At 29.3% G+C, this 20,348-nt stretch overlaps 1 protein-coding gene across 3 annotated transcripts in view; it reads right to left on the reverse strand.

The window, feature by feature from the left end:
- Positions 1–3,312: 3,312 nt before the first annotated feature.
- The window catches only part of LOC111292640 (beta-galactosidase 6), a 31,037-nt gene continuing 14,001 nt past the window's right edge, over positions 3,313–20,348 (reverse strand). The window contains exons 12-18 of one of the 3 annotated variants that reach the window (XM_022885116.2): positions 16,487–16,668; positions 16,264–16,355; positions 11,516–11,628; positions 11,282–11,389; positions 4,042–4,149; positions 3,810–3,955; positions 3,313–3,603 (exon numbers count right to left, since the gene is read on the reverse strand). In XM_022885116.2, the coding sequence (XP_022740851.2) occupies positions 3,450–3,603; positions 3,810–3,955; positions 4,042–4,149; positions 11,282–11,389; positions 11,516–11,628; positions 16,264–16,355; positions 16,487–16,668 (903 nt within the window). In that variant the 3' untranslated portion in view covers positions 3,313–3,449. Of the gene's footprint in view, positions 3,604–3,809; positions 3,956–4,041; positions 4,150–11,281; positions 11,390–11,515; positions 11,629–16,263; positions 16,356–16,486; positions 16,669–20,348 lie in introns of those variants that run through there. The other 2 variants (XR_016345773.1, XR_016345772.1) reach the window with 2 other exon arrangements.

Genomic DNA, 20,348 nt, shown 5'->3' on the forward strand with positions numbered 1-20,348 from the left:
CCTATTTTATTATGTTTTTCTTTTATACAAACTTACACATAGGTTTTCCTTTGGCAAATTTATTATCATAAGAATGGTGAGATTCGTTTGGTTTTTGTTTTGTTTTAATCTGTTTGTAATTTTTTGTATTTTTTTGGATATGGTTTATTTCAAATTGAATTTTTTTTATATGGTTTATTTCATATTGAATGGTTATGGTTGTACTTTGAGGTTCTATTATACGAAGAACATCAACTTTCATAACATATTGCATATTTTCAATAAAAGCAAGTAGTATATTACTTTGAAGTTTTTGCTTTAGATTGTAAATTACATATCTGAGATGTTATTTTTAATAAAAGTAAGTGGCATATGGATGGATACTACCTATCTCATATGGCTTTGAATTATTAATTGGATATTAGAGCATATTTAGTTCATTGGGTTGAACTTATTTAGTTATAATTTGACTTTTTTATCAAACAATCAAAAATGAAAAGTTTATCAAAAAAACATTTTAATTTTTTTTATTAAGGCTAATTGATCAAGCTATTGTATATTTTTGAGGTTTCTTACACAAAAATATAATAATGCTAACTTTTAACTCAAACTTACATTTAATTTAAAAATAAGGGATTAGTTTAGTTATATATATATATATATATATATATATATATACACGTGCGCGCGATGGTTAAATTAGTTTGATTTATGATAGGAAAAAATCTATTTTTGTGCTGCTCAACATGTTGGTTGGTTTTATTTGAACAGTGATTTTGTTTACTAATTTATTTTACTGTAAATAATTTCAAGTTTTACATCAAGTGAAAATAAAAGTAGCTATAATTTAGAAAAGTGAATATCTGAGATATTTAGTCATAAATGTTAATTTTTTCTTAAATTATTACTTTATATAATTTACACATATCACTCAAATTTTTAATTAAAATAAATATCAATTTAATAAAATATAAAAAATTATTATAACAAACTGAGTAAAATTAAGACTTCTTTACTATTTTTTTCTTTTTTGTAGTTCTCAAATTTATTTTGGACAATTTTTCGAGTTAAAGTTAATTTGAACCATTCGGCAGCTATAATTTCAATTGCTTACGTCATTATTGTTAGTTCATCATTGATCTTTAAAGAGTTAGTTCATCACTGATTTTTAAAGAGTTAAGAAATTGACTTTAATATATAATATTAAATTTTGAATTTTGTATAAATTGAATGTTTCATATTTTTAATAATAAAAAATTTAGAAATAAGGAATTTAAATGTTAAAAAAAAAGAATATAACTTTGAAACGTAAAAAGATTAAAAAAAAGGGGGGGGGGGGGAGTATTAATAATGTGTTTCTAATTATGAAAGTAGCTCTAACGTAAAAAAAAATTTAAAATCCATAAGTTAACTAAAAATGTTAATTCGAGATATCAAAATAAATAATTAAATGGAAGTTAAAATATTAAAATTAATAATTTTATTTCTTTAAATACTAAAATAACATTAATAATTCTAATAATTGGGATTTACATTATTTCTTTTATAATAACATTCAATTTATATTTAACCTAAATCCCAATTATTAGAATTATTAATGTTAGTTTAGTATTTAAAGAAATAAAATTATTAATTTTAATATTTTAACTTTCATACAATTATTTATTTTGGTATCTCGGATTAATATTATTAGTTAATTTATTAACTTGTTATGAACATTTAATAAAATGTTGAAACATGTAAAAAATATTCAATTAATATTATATCATCAATTGTCATATCAGTACTAAAAGAGGATTTCAAAAAAATTTTCAAAATTTAAAAAAAAATTGTAAAAAATTGAAAATAAAAAGTAAAAAAAAATATTTTAAAAATTATAAAATATCAAAAAATTTGAAATATGTTTAAAAATTATAAAAAATTAAAAAATTATGAAAATATCAAATATTCAAAAGAAAACTCAAAATTTAATAAAATTTCAGAAAATTAAAAAATTACAAAAAGTTCAAAAAAAATTTAATAAAAATAAATTTTCTTACAATTTAAAAAATTCATAAAAACTTAAAAAAATGAATATTAAAAAAATCTAAATTTTTTTGAAAATTTTTTAAAATAAAAAATTTTAATTTTTTTTGGGAAAAATCTTAAAATTTAAAAACATTCTAAATTTTTTTTTAAAATTCTAAAAAATTAAAATTTTAAAAGTTTGAAACATTCTAAAAATTTTTTAAGAAATTAAAATAAAAACTTTAAATTTTAATAAAAATCCAAAAATAATTTAAAATTTATGACAAAATTAAAAATATATAAAAAAAATAAAAAATGTAAGAATAAAAAAATGAAACAATTTCATAATTTTTTTTACAAAATTTTAAAAATTTTCAAAAAATTTTAGATTTTTTATTTTCAATATTTTTAAAGTTTTTTTCAATCTTTTTTTATTTAAAAAAAATTATTTTCATTAAAGTTTTCTTTTTTATTTTTTTGAATTTTTTAGGGTTTCTTTTTAAAATTTTGAGATTTTTTGAACTTTTTAAGTTTTCAAAATTTTTTATAATTTTTTATAATTTTGTAAAATATTTTAGTTTTTATATTTTTTAAAAATATTTCATATCTTTAAAATTTTTGAAATATATTTTAGAATTTTTTGAAATTTTCTTCTAATGCTGAAGTAAAAATTAATGATTAGACATTGATTGAATGTTTTGACATGTGTCAGTACTTTATTGGATATGCATATTACGTTAGCAATTTAACTTATAACATTAATCTCAAGTACTAAAGTGGATGAAGTTTGAGTATCAAAGTAATAATTTTATTTTTTAAAATATGAAATTGACAAAAATTATATAGTAAATGGGCCATTTTCATGTTTAACTTGAGGATTTTAAGAAAGTTAGGTGAACTTGGGTGCATGTTTGGTGTGCCTACAATGTAAGAGACAGATATCAGCAACATAACATGGCTTAGTTAGATACCAAAATAATTTCTATGATAGGACCACTACCATATCTCCAGCTATATTCAAGTTTTGCCAACATTAACAGTTAATAGTTTGCTTAAGTTGACTTCAAGGGCCGACAATAACGTGGTTTAGTAGTAAAGTGTTTGACTTAATTTTAATAATTAAAAATCAAATCCTAACAGCATTAGATACAAAAAAAAAAATTTTTTTTGAATGCTAAAAGAGTGTTTTTTTCATTTTCTTTTTATTATTTGGTGCATGCATGTTTAATTAGGGATAGATATAAAAAAATTTTTAATATTCATTTATAATATATATAAAAAATTATCATGAATTTAAGCAAATTGCACAATTGCAATAGTTTAAAGTATCAATGGTGCAATTAATCCAATATTCGAAAAAATCTTCACATTCCCACACATGATTATATAAATCGAGTCGTAGAATAAAGAACGTATATACAAGGAGAGTAGTTCCACAATGATAAGGGGATGTAGTCTATATATTAGTGAGGGAGATGATAGTAAGAAATTGGTGAATAAAAATTATCGAGTATTGAAATGGTGTGTAAAGAAATATGAAGAGGATCCCCATTCAACTCTTCAAGTACAATTAATAGATTTCCAAAAGGTTTGAGAAATGAGCGAGGCACATGGTACCTACAATATTAACCAAAACAACGTAAATGTAAGTAGGATGGATGCATCACCAACTTAAATGAATATACAATTCTTTGGATGTTATACTTCCATTGTTTAGTTGTAATGAGAAGTTACTTCACGTGTAGGATATTTCCATAATGGCATGCATTAATGCAATCCAAAATAGAGGGACTTCAATATTGAAAAGTAGGGTGAATACTTACAAAGTTTGCGAGGGATTTCCTTTAGAAGTATGAAATGAAACCCAATAGCGACCAATACTTTGATCGTTCACCCAAACTTCTCCTTTTCCCATTGAACTAAGGTTTAAGGCAATTGGATCATCTCCAATGGGTGCATCAAACACAGTCTGGCAAATCACTTATATAGACTTAATTGTTATGGCAAATCTTTATGTATTCACAATGAAAGAAATTTGTTCAATAATTAATTTACCTTATACCAAGTGAGTGACTTGTTTGTAGAAAGATCAATCTCAGTCCATTCCACCTCCTCTAAATTTTCTTCTTTATAAACTTGTAACTTCTCCCCTACCAAACCAACCTACACATACATAAATTTAATTTCTTCTTTTAAAATGTATTTGTCATGGTCTATGTCCATGTCATACTTAAACTTGACTTTTTTTATTTGATAATTAAGACTGTCAGATTTAAACATTGATTACTGAAACTAAAATTCTAATAATCTATAACAAACTAGAATAAAGAGATATATGAAAAAAGCTTCCTGAACTAGGAGAAGTGAAGTCTTGGTCTCAAGAGTCTATCCCAAGACTACTCTTTCAAAGTCTTTGGGCGTTTAGTCTAGTTAGCGAGGTAAACAGTAGGGTTCGGTGGTGGTTTAGTATAGCAGATGGCGAAGGATTTGGATAGTTTACGCAAACACCACTCGTTCACGGGGGAGGTGTTGGGCTGTGTTCAGTCAGATGATAGTGCACTAGAAGGGCCATGTGCTAATGAAGAGAGGTGGATGGTGGGCAGGCTATTAACGTCTAGATCTTTTAATAAGGAAGCCATGATCAGCACTTTGAAAGTTATATAGAGAACAACAAAGGAAGTTGAGATCATGATACTTGAAGATAACCTATTTCTCTTCAAGTTTGCCACAAAAGCTGACAAAAATAGGGTTCTAAAGGGAGCTCCGTGGTCCTCTGACAAAAATCTGTTGCTAATAGATGACTACATATCAAGATTATGTTTGACAGACTACAAATGTCACAAGGCTAGCTTCTGGATCCGTGTCTATGGTCTTCCACTAGGGATGACTCAGAAAATTGCAACATGCATAGGAAGGAAAGTAGGACAACTGTAGAAAGTGGCTGCAGGATTGGATGGAGGGGGCTGGGCCAGATTTGTGCGTTTTAGAGCTGTCATTGACATTCGGAAGCCATTGAGAAGAGCAATATTAATCAAAGGGATGGAAGGAAAAGATTTCCTAGGAAGGTTGGGGTATGAAATATTGCCAAATGTTTGCTATTGGTGTGGCATTATTTGTCATATTGATACAGAGTGTGAATTAGCTATCAATATAAGAAATGGATATGGACAAAGCAAGCAGCAATATGAGGAGTGATTGAGAGCCTCACCATTGAAAAAGAAATATGCAAGAGAAGGTTCATCATCGGCCTTAAGTGCAAACCGAACCAAGGACGAAGATGGCAGCTCCCGGCGAGGTAGGGCAAGGAATAATGAAAAGAGTCAACGGCTTGAATGTTCTATTTTTGGAGGAAAACACGGGACAAGGTTCAACTAATATTGGAATGCAATCTCGGGATGGAAAATCAGGGATTGAATACATGCAAACATGGGAAAGACAGAGGGGATAAAGAATATTCAGGAATATGTTTCATACAACATCATGTGAATAGCATGGGTTTACAGGTGATAATAAAGTCTCAGGTGGGCCTTCAACCATGGTTAGTGCACTGACAACCCATGTAGGAGACCAAAGGCGCAGGATTTTCAGTGTAAAAGGTATATCAAAGGTAGCCACTTTGAAAACTGATGCTAGGGGGAACAATAAGACAGATGTTGAGACTATTGAAACTAAGGTCCCCATAAAAAAGGTCCACGAGAACCTCATGTAGGAATTGACGTAGGGTGACAGTGGAAAAGAGACAAGCATAGGACGTGATGAAATTTATAACACGTAAGGGAGCAAAAAAAGTGGAAAAAGTTGGAACGGGGGCCTACTCAAACCATGCAAGATGCTGAAACAGTGACAAGGAGTAAGAAAGCTTAAGCCGATACCCCAGAAGATAATTTAATGGAAATTGAAGCACAACGGAAAATACGTAGAGTTGAAGGATCTGAAGCTCAACAACAAGGAAACAGAACAGTAGAGACCGATTACCAATCCCGCCAAGAACCATGAAAACATTAGCATGGAACTGCCGTGGACTTGGGAGCCCACGGACAGTTCGGGCTCTTCACAATTTAATGAAAAAGGAAGATCTTGATATTGTCTTTGTAAGTGAGACATTACTGAAGGTCAAAGATCAAGACAGAATTAGAAGAAAATGTAGCATAAAAGTTGTAGTTGGAGTGGATGCAATAGGTCACAGTGGAGGGATGGGAATGGTGTGTGAGGAAGGGTTTGATCTCAAGCTTCTAAGTTTTTTCAGCTACCATATTGATATGGAGGTCTCTGAACCATGTGGAACTGAATGAAGGGTTACGAACTTTTATAGGGAGCCTAAGACTACTGACCAACACTGTGCATGAAGGACATTGGGGAGTCTCGCAGAACACCCATATAAACCATGGCTCTGAGTAGGGGATTTCAATGAAATTCTATGGGAGTCGTAAAAATTGGGGGCAATATTCGACCGGCTTGGCATATGGAGGCTTTTAGATGCGCAATAGAGGAGGCCGGACTGGAGGACCTGGGTTTTAGATGAATATGATACACTTGGGAGAGGGGGAATGAAGACCAGTCGGTGATTAGAGAACTGCTTGACAAAGGGTTGTGGAACCAAAGAGTGGATGGAGCTATTCCCGCTATACACGGTTACAAATTTGGTTTCATCAGTGTCTGATCACATCCCAATCCTGGTGGATAATCAAGGATGCAGGTGGCACGGAGGAGCAGAAATAAGAAAAAAAGATTTTACTTCGAAGTCGCATTGTTGATAGTAGGGGAAACAGAAGACATCATCAAAAACTCATGGATTGAGTGTACACGGCGAGGACTTCATGCAAAAGTAAGGCATGTGGAGGAAGCCTTGGAAATGTGGAACAAATCCAGGCTTGATAAATTTACGTGGTAGCTCTGTAAGCGAACAGAAGAGTTTGTCGAATTGAAAAAAAAAGGAACCTAATGCTAATGTGATGCGGCGGTCAGCGGAAATCAAGAGGGAGATCAATGTAGCCGTGGAAAAGGAAGAAATCTATTGGGCTCAGATATCAAAGGTGAACTCGTTACCGGAAAAAAGACAAATATACCTCTTATTTCCATGCATAAGCGACAAACAGAAGGAGAAATAATAATATTAAAGGGCTGGAAGATGAGAATAGGACATAGAATGATGATGAAAAATGGTTAACGCTCGAATTCCTCGATGAAAAGATTTCGAGTTTAAATTTTGTCGATAATTATTTATTGAGATTTTTTCGAATACATAACCTATAATTATTTATCTTAAGTTATTAGACACGATTTTAAAGAATTGAACAATCTATTTATCTCGAATTTTTCTTAAAAAAAAATAAAAAATGGATGCAAGGTGTGGCGGTTCCGTATTTTCAATAACTATTTGAAACTCAAGGACCGAGCCAGTTTAGGGATATTATGGATGCTGTGGACTCAAAGGTGACATCTGAGATGAATGAACAGTTTGTGGCAAAGTTTACAGCTGAGGAGATCAAAGAGGCACTTACACAAATGCACCCAACAAAAGCATCGGGCCCAGATGGTATGCCTGCACTCTTTTATCAAGAGTTCTGGAATACTGTAGGAAATTATATAACATATTTCTGTTTGTTTGTAGTGAATGGGAATGAAACTTTAGGTGATGTTAATTGTACTAATATAGTTCTGATCCCTAAAGTTAAGAATCCTAGGAAGATCACCAATTCCCGACCCATAAGCTTTTGCAATGTATCCTATAAGAACATGGAAAAAGTCCTTGTAAATCGATTTAAGCATGTCCTTCCTCATTGTGTTAGTGAGTTCTAGAGTATGTTCGTGCCTGGTAGACTTATCTTTAATAATGTTCTGATTGCATATGAGATGATCCATAAGCTTAAGTCGAAACGATTTGGTTGGGATGGGTACGTTGCTCTCAAGCTGGACGTGAGTAGTATTGGGAATATTGACTCAAATCCCATAAGAGATTTGTTTGAGATTTGTCAGATATTGCTTGATGGACAAGAAGATTTGTAAAAGAAGAATTCCAAAAGAAAGAGGATTCTTAATAGGTAAGTTTGACTTGCAAGAGCAGAATTCTAAAAGAAAAGGGATTCTTAATAGGTAAGTTTGACTTACAGGAGAAGAATTCTAAGAGGAGAGAGATTCTTAATGGGCAAGTTTGTATTGTTATAAATAGATGAAGTCTCTACAAAGTTAGGTATGAGAAAAAGAAGTAAGAGAGTTGTAGGGTTTTGTGGGATAGACACCTCATAAGAGTATTGGGGCTTTACGTCTTATGGGTGTGTATGTTTGTTTGTGAGTGGACTAGAAGAGATTGAGACGGTTTACATAGGTATGGTATATGGGAGCATATGGGTATGTGTTTGGTTATGTTGAAAGGTTGCATAATAGGTATGGTATATGAGAGCCTATGGGTATGTGTTTGATTATGTTGAAAGATTGCACAAGGGTTTGAGTTTATATTTGTTTGGGTTGAGAATACTCCATAGGACTAGAGGAGATTGAGAGTGTCTTATGAGTATTGATTGTTGAGTGAGGTTGATGATTTGATGTAAGTTTGTAATTCTCTACAACTAGTTGATCTTGTTTTTCATCCGTGAATGTAGGTCAGTTGGACTGAACCACGTTAAATTATTGTCTCTTATGTGTTTGATTTATTATTTGATTTTGCTTCCGCTGGTGTGATTGGATTGGAGTCTTTTAGCCCAACAAGTAAGGCTTATGACAGGGTCGAATGGTCATTTTTGGAACCCATTATTTACAAGCTAGGTTTCCATAACCAATGGGCCGGTGTCCTTTATCATGAAATGTATCACATCTGTTTCTTACTCTATAGTTTTCAATGGTGATATTATAGATATGTTCTCCCCAAACGTGGATTACGCCAAGGTGACCCACTTTCGCCGCATCTGTTTTTGTTATGTACTAAAGGCTTTTCAGCACTTCTGATGAAGTATAAAAAAGATGGATTGCTAAATGGAGTTAGCGCAAGTAGGAATAGGCCTTGAACTAATCACCTATTTTTCGAAAATGATAAGGTAAGCCAAATTCAATGCGAAAGGGTGAGGCATGTACTACAGAAGTTCGAAGAGGGTTCAGGCCAGAAGGTTAACCTAGAGAAATCAATTATATATTTCACCAGAAATGTTAGTGAAGCATGCCGAGAAGGTGTAAAGCAAAGACTAGAGGTGCAAGAAACTTTTGATCCTGAAAAGTATATTAGGTTGCCAACTATAGTTGGGAGGAATAAGAAGAGAGCATTCAGAAATATTGTGGACAGAATTCAGGCAAAAGAGGGCAGTGGAGCAACCAGACTTTGTAATTGGGGGGAAAGGAGATTTTCATAAAATCGATATTACAAGCAATACCAGCTTATGCCATGAGTTGTTTCATCATGCCTAAGGGATTCTGCCAAGAACTAAACAGCATAATTAGTAAGTATTCGTGGAGTAAAAAAAGGATGGGAAGGGGCTTCATTGGTTAAAATGGGAAAGAATGTGTACAAGCAAAGGGGAAGGAGGAATGGGGTTCAGAAATTTTAAGCTATTTAACAGAGTCTTTTGGCAAAACAAGGTTGGCGAGTGCTTATGAACACGGATTCTTTGGCCCATAAAGTGTTACATGACAAATATGTCCCTAATACCAACTTCATGGAGGCAATCTGAGGGGTAACCCGTCCCTTCCTTAAAGGAGTATATGGTTGGTGAGGGAGGTCCTTGAGGCGGGCCTTGCCTGAAAGGTAGGGATAGAGACCAAATTAAGATCTGGAAAGATAAGTGGTTGCCTGACAACATGGTGCTTTCGTATGGGAAAGGGACACATGAAAGACTATGAGAGGATGCAACCATGGCAGAGCTTCTTCACACCCATATAAGGAGTTGGAATGTAAAGACACTCAGGAGCTTATTCACGGAGGAAAAAATAAATTAGATCCACTTGATTCCGTTGAGTCACGAGAACCATGCAGATGTAAGGGTACAGAACATTGAGAAAAAATGGGACGTTCTCTGTTAGAAGTCTGTACAGATTGCTGGTTAGTGAGCACGATAGAAGCATTGGTGAAGGACCAAGGTCTAACCTGGAGAGGAGCTTCTATAGGAAACTGTAGAGATTGGGGATCCCAAAAAATATTAAAATGCTTGGGTGAAAATTAAACAAAGGTTTCCTTCTTGTTTATCAACGACTTAGGCAAAAAGGAATGGACGTGGATACAACATGTCCTAGATGTGGCCAATTTGAGGAGACAATAACACTTGCCATGTGGGATTGTGAAAGTGTTAGGTCAGCTTAGAACCAGGCTGACGTGCCTCCCAGGTAGAGGAATATAAATTTGTCAGCAGAAAGAGGCAGGATTGAAGAAATAGCAGATGTAGTGTACATAGGAGTTTGGAAAATGGCCTGGTGCTCTATTGGGCATTGTGGAATACCAAGAACCAAGCTGTGAAAAAGGGGACTCACCAAACGTCAGAAAAGATGATTAATTTTGCTCGTAACTACTTGTGCGAATACACAGGCTAACGAGACCCAATTAACAATACTCCCAAAACCTGATGCTAAGTGGGAGACAGCACCCCGAGGACATGCAATGTTGACTTTTGATGGAGCACTAAACCTAAGCGCTTGTATGGGGGGGATTGGGCTCATAATGAGGGATGACATAGGACATTTCCTGGGTGCTGCTTCTGCAAAGGTGGATTATGTGAAAGACCCGTGTATCGTTGAGGCTTTAGCTGCATCCAAGGAAATGGAACTAGCAAAAACCTTAAAACTGGAATGTGTTTTTCTTGAAGGTGATGCCATGCAAGTGATTAAGGGGTGCGAGTAAGGAAATGATGACCTCTCAAACGTGGGAAATATTTTGGAAAACGTGAGGGCCATAGATCGAACCTTAAGGTCATCCCTGTTAGGTTATGTCAATGGGAAAGCCAGTGGCATTGGTCATTGTTTAGCTAAACATCCTTTGAATATTGCCTCCAATGAAATATGGATCAGGGAATGTCCATCCATTATCCAAGACATGATCCACAATGAATGTAATGATCTTCAGTAATATATTTTGGTTGATTAAAAAAATCTAATAATCTATCAACAAAACACAAGACTTTTGGCCATGTCTTGACTTCTTCGATGTAAATGTAAGTTTTCAGGTGAAAAAAAAAAGAAAAGAAAGCAAGTGAAACCCACATTCTAGTAAATGTGAATGATTTGCTTAGGAGAAGAAAAAAATGTATATGGAAATAGCTAGGGGCATCAAATAACAGACTTAATGTGAGATTGTATTTGGGAAGAAAAATAAATATACCTGATATCCCCATGTATAATTGGTAAAGTCATATAAGTCTGTGTTAGAGCACTGAATTTCGACTCTAGTCAATCCAGCAAATTTACTCTCTAGAAAAGCTCCTGAGTCCTTCAAAATATTAAAAAAAAAAAAACAAACAAACAAACAAACAATCATTTTAACTTAAACATCACCTTTGAAAATTTATTTAATTTGTAGAATCAATGTAGTTTGTGCATGGGCTAAGATGATTACCGGTAACCCAACCATAACGCTAAGTATTGATACATTGTTCATACCATCATCAATTAAGCTAATTGGAACATCCATGGTAAATCCTTTAGTATCATGGCTTCCATGTCCAGCTTCTGAGAAAAAATTGAGATTAATCAATACATAATAAATTTATTTATAGATTACAATGGCATCCTATCATTTAATTTAAGGTAAATTTTATCTAGATCTTTCAGTTTTAAATATAATTCAACACAAATTCATTAGTTTAAAAATACATAACCCACCCATAGCTTTCCAATTTCATAGGACAAGTAGATATATATGTTAATAATCATTTAGTTATTCTGTTAAAAAACTCATTTAAATACCATTTTAATCCTAAAAAGTCAATATTCTCAAATACTCACTTGAAGTAATAATTTATAATAATAAATTATTTTATTTTTCTCAAAATATATCAAATTTATTAATAATATAGAGAAAAAATATTTTTAGATGCAATATATAAAAACAAAACTTACAAATATAAGCTAATATATAAATATATGTATAACATAATGAATATATTAAGCATGTAATATTATTTTGGCATCTAACAATTTAAAGAAAAAAAAAAAGAAACATGAAGGATATAATATGAAAATAGATAGGTTAAAAAATATTACAATTGAATATTTGTCAATTTAGTTTTAGTTATTATAATATTCGTATATATGTTAAACTTAAATCTACATGTTTGTGGAAATATAATGATGACAAACTTATTAATTTTAAATTAAAAATCATTTATAATAAGTAATCATAAGTTAAAGAGTTGTACTGTTTAAATACAAATAATTTTCGCTACTATATATTCAATGGATATATAGAATAAAAAATAATATATATAAATAGAATAAATTTAGGTTTGAAGGGTTGTTTTATAATTGTTTAAATTATGTTAACAAAGTTAAAAAGTTTAGGGTGGGTTGTCTATTTTTCAAACTAATGGGCTTGTATTAAATTATGTTCAAAACTAAAGGACTTGGATGAAATTTATCTTTTAATTTAAACGCTTTTGCATTTTAAGCCAATCACTTTCCATTTCACACTACAAAAGTTGAAGTTTGAATTTGATCCATTTACTATCTCAAGTCAACCAACTTCTTTTCTTCTACCCCAATTTTAATGAATTAGTTGGCATATATTATTATCGATCAAAAGCTTATTTAAAGATAATACAAGGGTTCATTAAAATTTTGTAATTAAATTTGATCATGCAAATTTTTTATTTGATGATATGACATGCCAACATAAATCTTTTTAGTCATTTCACACTAAATTTTGTTTTTAATGAAAAATACTAAAATTTGTAAATCTAGAGCTTTAAAAAATTAATTATTATTTAATTAAAAAAAATATGATTTGTTTAGACTTATTTGTGCCACATAGAAAGAAACTAAGCCACCTCATCAACATGTCAACTCATCATCAAAACATTTTATTATTTGATTTAAGGTAAAATTTTAAAGGTGTGATCAATTTTCCTTAATTCTACATTTAACTAAAGTTTAGGGATTAAATTTATTAGAGTGTGTTTGAATGAAAATTTTTGAAATGAAGCTAACACAACAAGTCAAAATAATAGTATTGATAATTTTATTGCTTGTATGGTTTTTTTTTTTAATTGACTATTGGAATTTGGCGTGATAAAAAATTAAAAAAATAATGATATTAGAAATAAAAAAATAAAAAGGAAATGCAATATTACAATATGTAAGAATATATAGATATTATTAATAATATAAAATATATTTTTTCAAATAAGTTTTGAAGTTAAAGTTAAAATGTTTTGTTTTTTTAACTTTTGTGTTTCAATTTGCCCATGTGTGGAAGAAATAAGAATACCATCTATCTGTTTTTTTTTCCCTCCAAATACCACATATTTATTAGGTCAAGCCCCATTAATCAACATTTCAAATAAGTTGAAATATAATCAAACCATAAATTATTTACACAAAAGATAAAAATTTAATGTGATTCAACATGTAACTTGCCTGCATTCATGAATGAGAACAAATATTTATTAGTTGTAGATAATTACAAATATATTAACACTCAACTCTATCCAAACATTCATAAATTAATATAAGTTTAAGCAAATACTCACCAATTAAGGGAGACTCTCATTCTCCCTTAATCTCATGGAGCAATTCCAAATCAAACATTTTTACTCATAGATACTCTTATTCTCTCTAGTTTTATAAAGTATTTACACATTAAACATTCAAACAAATACACACACATACACCCATAAACACTCTCAATCTCTATTAATCTCATAGGGTATCTATCCCATAAAATCCTACAACCTTCCTTATATCTTTCTTTCATACCTTATCCAATAAAGACTTATAATATTTATAAGCTTATTAACTTTCCCACCAAGATACTTTTCCTCTTAGAATTCTTACTTTTCAACTGTTTTTTTTCCATTAAACAATACAAAGCCACTCTTGATAAAATCTCATATGAATCTCTTACCAGATATTTTGAAATTTAAGTCAATATTCCCAAATCTTTACCTTGACTCAACTTTCACCAAATCATCGTTATTTATACTAAACATGCTTGACTCCATATGCAATAAAAGTATTACATTAATCATTTTGTCCTATGTATCTTTATCTTATTCTGCATATGTATCCTCATAACAACATTATAATATTCAATTGTCAATTCAAATCCTATCTTGCTTTGATGCCTAATGTATGGTATCCCATTTACATTTACATTTGAACCAAAACTCTGATATTACTTGTTAGGTCAAGTCACATTAATTAATTTTGAAACAAGTGAAAGCATAATCAAATCTTAAATCATTCACATAAGATACAATAATTTAACGTAATTTGATATTTAACTTGCCTACATCTATAAATAACAGAAAATATTCACTAATTGTAGAGAATTATAAACATATCAAGATTCAACCCAATCAAACATACATAAATCAATCTCAACCCAAACAAACACTTCCCACACTCATGGACATTTTCATTCTCCTTTAATCTTATGGAGCAATGCCAAATAAAACATCCATGCCCATAACCATTTTCATTGTTTTCTAATTCTATAGAGTATTCACAAGGATGAATCTAGAATGTATATATAATTATTAGGGGCAAATTGTTAAATAATATTTGTTTACACTATTTTATTTAGAATTATTATAACTTAAAATAAATTTCATTAACACATAATATCAAACACCTTTAGAAATTTAAAATAATAAAATATTTGTATAAAAATTATAAAAATATAAAAATTCAATTTTATAAACTCTTTGCAAGATTTTTTTGACTTTTTTTCATATATAGTTGATTTAGAAACAAATTTTGATCCAACGTTCAAAGAAATGCTATCCAAGTTCACTTTTGGTATGTCATAATTAAATAAATTCATTATACAAGCCATAATAAAATTGCCACATAACTTCAAAAAATAAAAAAGAATTTGATAACTTAAAAAAATATTAATATCAATTTATCAAAATTAATCTAAATCTACGAACTTAAAAAAATTCAAATTATCAAATAAGCTTACTTGATTAAAAAATAAAAAAAAAGGTCCCAAAGTGTTTTTTTTTTTTTTTGTAAAAATCTTATTTCAGTATTTACACTAAATTAATTTCCACAAGTTTTTTCTTTTAGTTAATTGCTTGATTACTAATACATAGTTCTCTTTTCTTTTTTCCATTACAATTTTCTTTCTTTTTAAAGTTTTAGAGTTTTGTTAACTTTTTGAAAATGTTTTGGAGTTAGCTTCAACTAATGCCAAATGAAATTATTATATTAATTACTAATAATAATTTTATATTTAAATTGAGACCATTACTTTGCTCAATTACGTTTGTTTTATTTTATTAATACATTTATATACCTTTCACTATTATAAAAGGCTCATACTTTAATTTTTTTTTAATAATTTAGTGGGCAAAAAACAAGAAATTAAAAATTTTGGTTTTTTTTAATAATTCTAATTTTTTTTTTTTTAGATTTTAGTGGGGGGTAAACTCCAAGAACCATTAAAATTTTAGGTAACTTATTAATGTAAAATGTATTTTCAATATAATGGTGGAGGTAGCTGCTCCTATCCTCTATGCATCCTTGAGTATCCACACATCAAACATTCAATTACACACATATGGCTCTTTCAATCTCTTTTAGTTTCAAAAGGTGTGAAACTCTGTAACCTTCATACATCTTTTTCTCACACCTTATCCTATAAAATCTCTCACTATTTATAATTCTAGTAACTTGTCCACCAAGAATTATTTTTCTCTTAAAATTATTACTTTTCAAGTCTTCTTATTCATCAAGTAATATCCAATTAAACCAAAAAAAAATCTCAAATGAATCTTTTGTCAAATCTTTTAAGATTTGAATTAATATTCTCATCACTATTTAGGTGAAATTTGAAAAGAAAATTTTTGGCCTTTATATTTTCATTTAAAGTTCTCTTTAAAATTTTAAATTCCTCATTTTAAATTACCAAACAAGTTTATTATAATTTTAAAAATCCCGATTGAAATAAAAAATTTTCTTCAAATTCTCCATCCAAATGCACCTTAAAATTGAAATAGAAAGACTAAATTTTAAGATAGATGAGACTAATTAAATTCAAATTTCAACCAACTATAAACTATTTTATGTTGTTACCAAATAAATAAATCTTTTTTTTTGTAATTTCACATGTTAAAAAAAATCTAAAATCGAAAGTTGTACCTAAAAATTTGTTGTTGATGTAGGAATGCACAGCATGTCCAAGGGACTCAATGTGAAACACAGGTTCTTCGCATGATGAATTGGGTTGAAAGCTGTTTCAACATGTAAATTATTAACATTCATTCATTCATTCATTCTCATAAATATATTTAATTTGATCAACAAAATCAAGTACTTAAGATATAAATATATATATATATATATGTATGTATCTATAAGGTACCTTAATGTATACCAAAGGTAATCAGATTTATCTTTGGTTGTATTCATATGCTCTAATAATGAATTTGATTGAAGTGAGGTATCTGAAAAGTTTGGGATGACATCTCTGAATTCTTCCCAACTATCAACTGCATTAAATATTTTGCTTGATGTGGCTATTCTCTTGTTTGGCTTTGTGTTTACCTAATAATTTAAGCAACAACAGATTTCTCTTATTTCATAAGATATTGTATAAATTTTTGCATGGAACAAAAATCAAAAGTAACCTACAAAAATAAATAAATTATTTACATTTTAAGCACTTATGGTACGTTTGGTTCATAAAATAGAATAAAGGGAAATGAAATAGGTATTATGTGGAAATAACAAAGAGAATGAGTATAATAAAATAATTATTATGATGTTTGATTCATTAGAATGGAATATAATAGGAATTAGTGTCAACATGTTTGGTTAGTTTAAAGACTTTTGTTAAAATAAGCTTAAAATATTATGTTACCCTTTATTAAATTAATTATAATTTATTATAAAAAATAATAATTAATTAATAAAAAGTCATTATTAATTAATTCATTTCTATCTTATTATTAATTATAATTAATTAATAAGAATTAATTATTAATAATAAAAATTACCATACAAAAATTAAATAAATTGTTAATTATTTATTTATTTATTTAAAATTATTTAAAATATTTTGATTTTTTCTTTCTTTTCCTTTTTTTTTTCTTTCTTTCCTTTTTCTCTCCTTCCTCTATTTCTCTATCTCGCTCCCCATTTTTCTTTGTTTGTCTCACTTACTAAAAACTATAGCCTTTCTCTCTAAAAATCTAATTGGCCTCAACCATTGTTACTGATTGATACTGATTATTGCTATCTGCCATCGTTGACTGGCTTTGATTTCCACCATATTTCACCAATATACTCATATAAGCCTTTTTTCCAAGTCTATCCACTTGAATTTTTAAAACCACATAGATCTTACATCTAAGTCCATGGTTTTCACCTTAAAAAACAATGTTTTTCACACTTTAAATTGTCTGAAAATGGAATATGTCTCTTCCCTCACCTAACTTTTTCACCTTGTAAGCTTAACTTGAAATTTCTCCAACCACTATCGACCTCTTACCTCTCTCTTTTTCTTTCACTTTCATTTTTTTTTTTTTACTTTTATGTTGCTTTTCTCGTGGGATGATACTGGTTGTTATTTAATGATTTTCCTGCCATCGATGGTGTAGAGACCTTAATTTATCTAGGGTTTAAAATTTTAAAATTACTTTTGGGGATGTATTGATTTTTTATATTATTTGCACCCAATTGGGTCTAAGCTTAAAAACCCAATTTTTTTTTATTATGTTAAGTTTTTTATTATTTATTTTTATTTATCTTTATATGTTATTTATCTTCATTAGTTATTTTTATTTAGTAATTTATTTCTTATACGTCCTTATTTATTTCTTAATTATCTTTTCTTTGTTTTTTTAAACAAAAAAAAAAGTTAAAAAGAAGTATGGATGAGGATGAATTCTTAGAGGATAGGAATTCATTCAAATTAAGGGCTTTGTACTGAGATCAATTTCTTTGTCAAATACATAATGTGTTGATATAATTTAAAGAGTTTGATTTTGAAAAAATAGGTGAGTATGAGGATGAAATTCTAAGATTATTTTGAAGATAATTTTTAGAATAATCTTTAATTAAGTTAGAATCCTTATTAAACTAGGATTAAGTCCCTATAAATGCCAAAAAATTCATCACTTACTAACACAACAATCACAAGAAGAATTTGATAGCCAAAAAGTTTTAGGCAATTAAGTTCAAATTTTAGGCTTTTTCCAGTTATCAACGATTTTCTAACAAGATTTCTAGATTGTCGTGACATTTTTATGAGCATTGAAGTTCCCAATGGAAATTTTGATGATATTTATAGATTTCAATGATGATTTATAATTTCTCCAAGCATCAACCCAATTGTAGACCTGAGCTGCAGCCTTATGACCCAATAACCTGTATCTCACAAGTCTCGAGCTAGTCATGCATCGAATCGTCAGGTCATCATTGGTTTTTGTAGCCAAGCCACTATCAAGCTTGAGCCTAGCCACTAACCTTTTTTGGGTTTTTTTTTGTTATTTATTTAATTTATGTCATGTAAATTTTAGTTATTCATTTTGTTTAAATTAATTTTTGTCAAAATTATTTTTTTAAATAAATCCATGAATCCTACTAAACTATTGGAAGATTTTTGTGATTGTCATAACATATAACTCCATGGACCTACAGCTAAACATAGATTAAATAAGTCACCAACAATCTTTTTTGTTTAGGCTACCTGACTGAATTTATCCCACTTAAAGAAGGGTCTTATGATTAACTTAGATATCTTTAAATAGTAGATTCTAGTCTACAAAATCAAATTTTAAGTTCGATAGTGCAGTTATGCGTGAGGAAAGTTATAGTATCCTTATAGAGCCCATCTAAAAGAATGTTCAATTTAATTTCAAATCATCTAAGCGATAAAGTCTCTTTGTAATTTTACCAAACAATTTAATTATTAAAAATTATTCTTAAAATTACTCCAATAGTTTGGTAGCAATTTAAGATAATTTTCTCACCTCGTGAGTATTTATAAAAACTAGTATCTCACTCTAAAAAAACTCTATCTTCGAATTCATTTTTTTCTTTTCCTTTGTAAAAAAACTTTTATTTATGACAATTATTTATTTTCAAAAATATCTTCCAATATGTTAGAAAAAATTTTTGTCAAAAATTATCCTCTAATATATTGGTAAGATTGAAAATATATTTGTTTGTGAAAACAGTTTATTTTTAGAAATATCTTCTAATATGTTGGTAAGATTTTCCGTCAAGAATTATCTTTCAATATATTTGTAGGATTTTAAAAAATATTTTTTCAAGAAAATCATTAAGTCTTCTAATAGTTTGGTAAGATTTGATTCAAGATTTAAATCCTCCTATAGTTTGGTAGGATTGAAGAACATTTTTTTTTTTATTTTGAGAGCCTTTTTTTTAATTTTGAAAAAAAAATCAATTAAAATATACAAAAATTATCATACAAAAACCATCATGCAAATAATGTAAATATCATAAATAATATAAATATATCATACAATAACATAATATATCATGCAATTATAATAAAGCATCCTACAAGTAATTAGCAATCATGCAATATACATATATATATATATATATATCTCTCATAAATAAACTTACCAAATTTGTTCACATTCTTTCAAATTTAATTAATGATTTAAATAATTAAAAAAAAGAAAATATAAAAATAAAACCAAAAAAGAAATCAAAAGAAAATCAAATTAAAAAAAATGAAATAAAAAACCTGCGCTCCAAGTCAGATTCAAAGCGAGTAGATGCGCGAGTTCACTTTGGTCAGACAAATCCTCGCCTATTTTAAAATGACATCATACAGAGTTGGTACAAATGTTAGCTTTTAGTGTTTGTCTTCAAATCAGTCTCTCCACTCTCTCTCTAAAAACTTTCTTTCTAGAGATTCAACGAAAAATTCAAACCCTCCCAAATGCAAGCCAAAAAACCTAGAACATGGTGAGAATCCCAAATTCCAACTACCGTGAAATTCTCTAGCTGCCATAACCCTTACCGTAAAATTTAAACTTTCATTGGAAAATTCATATATAATCCCAATAATTTAAACCTAAATCCAAAATTTGAAATTTCCTCAGAAATTTAAATCACAAGCCTAAATCAAACTAAATACAAAGTTAAATCAAAGCCCAAAATTACGAAACAACTTTCAAAAGAATACTAGAAAACCTAAAAATTTCAAAAACAACCCCTAATCTAGAAATTTAAAATTTTCAGGAATT

This window comes from Durio zibethinus, chromosome 10, assembly GCF_047325235.1.
Source record: "Durio zibethinus cultivar Kanyao isolate XHJ-2024 chromosome 10, ASM4732523v1, whole genome shotgun sequence".
Taxonomy (NCBI): domain Eukaryota; kingdom Viridiplantae; phylum Streptophyta; class Magnoliopsida; order Malvales; family Malvaceae; genus Durio; species Durio zibethinus.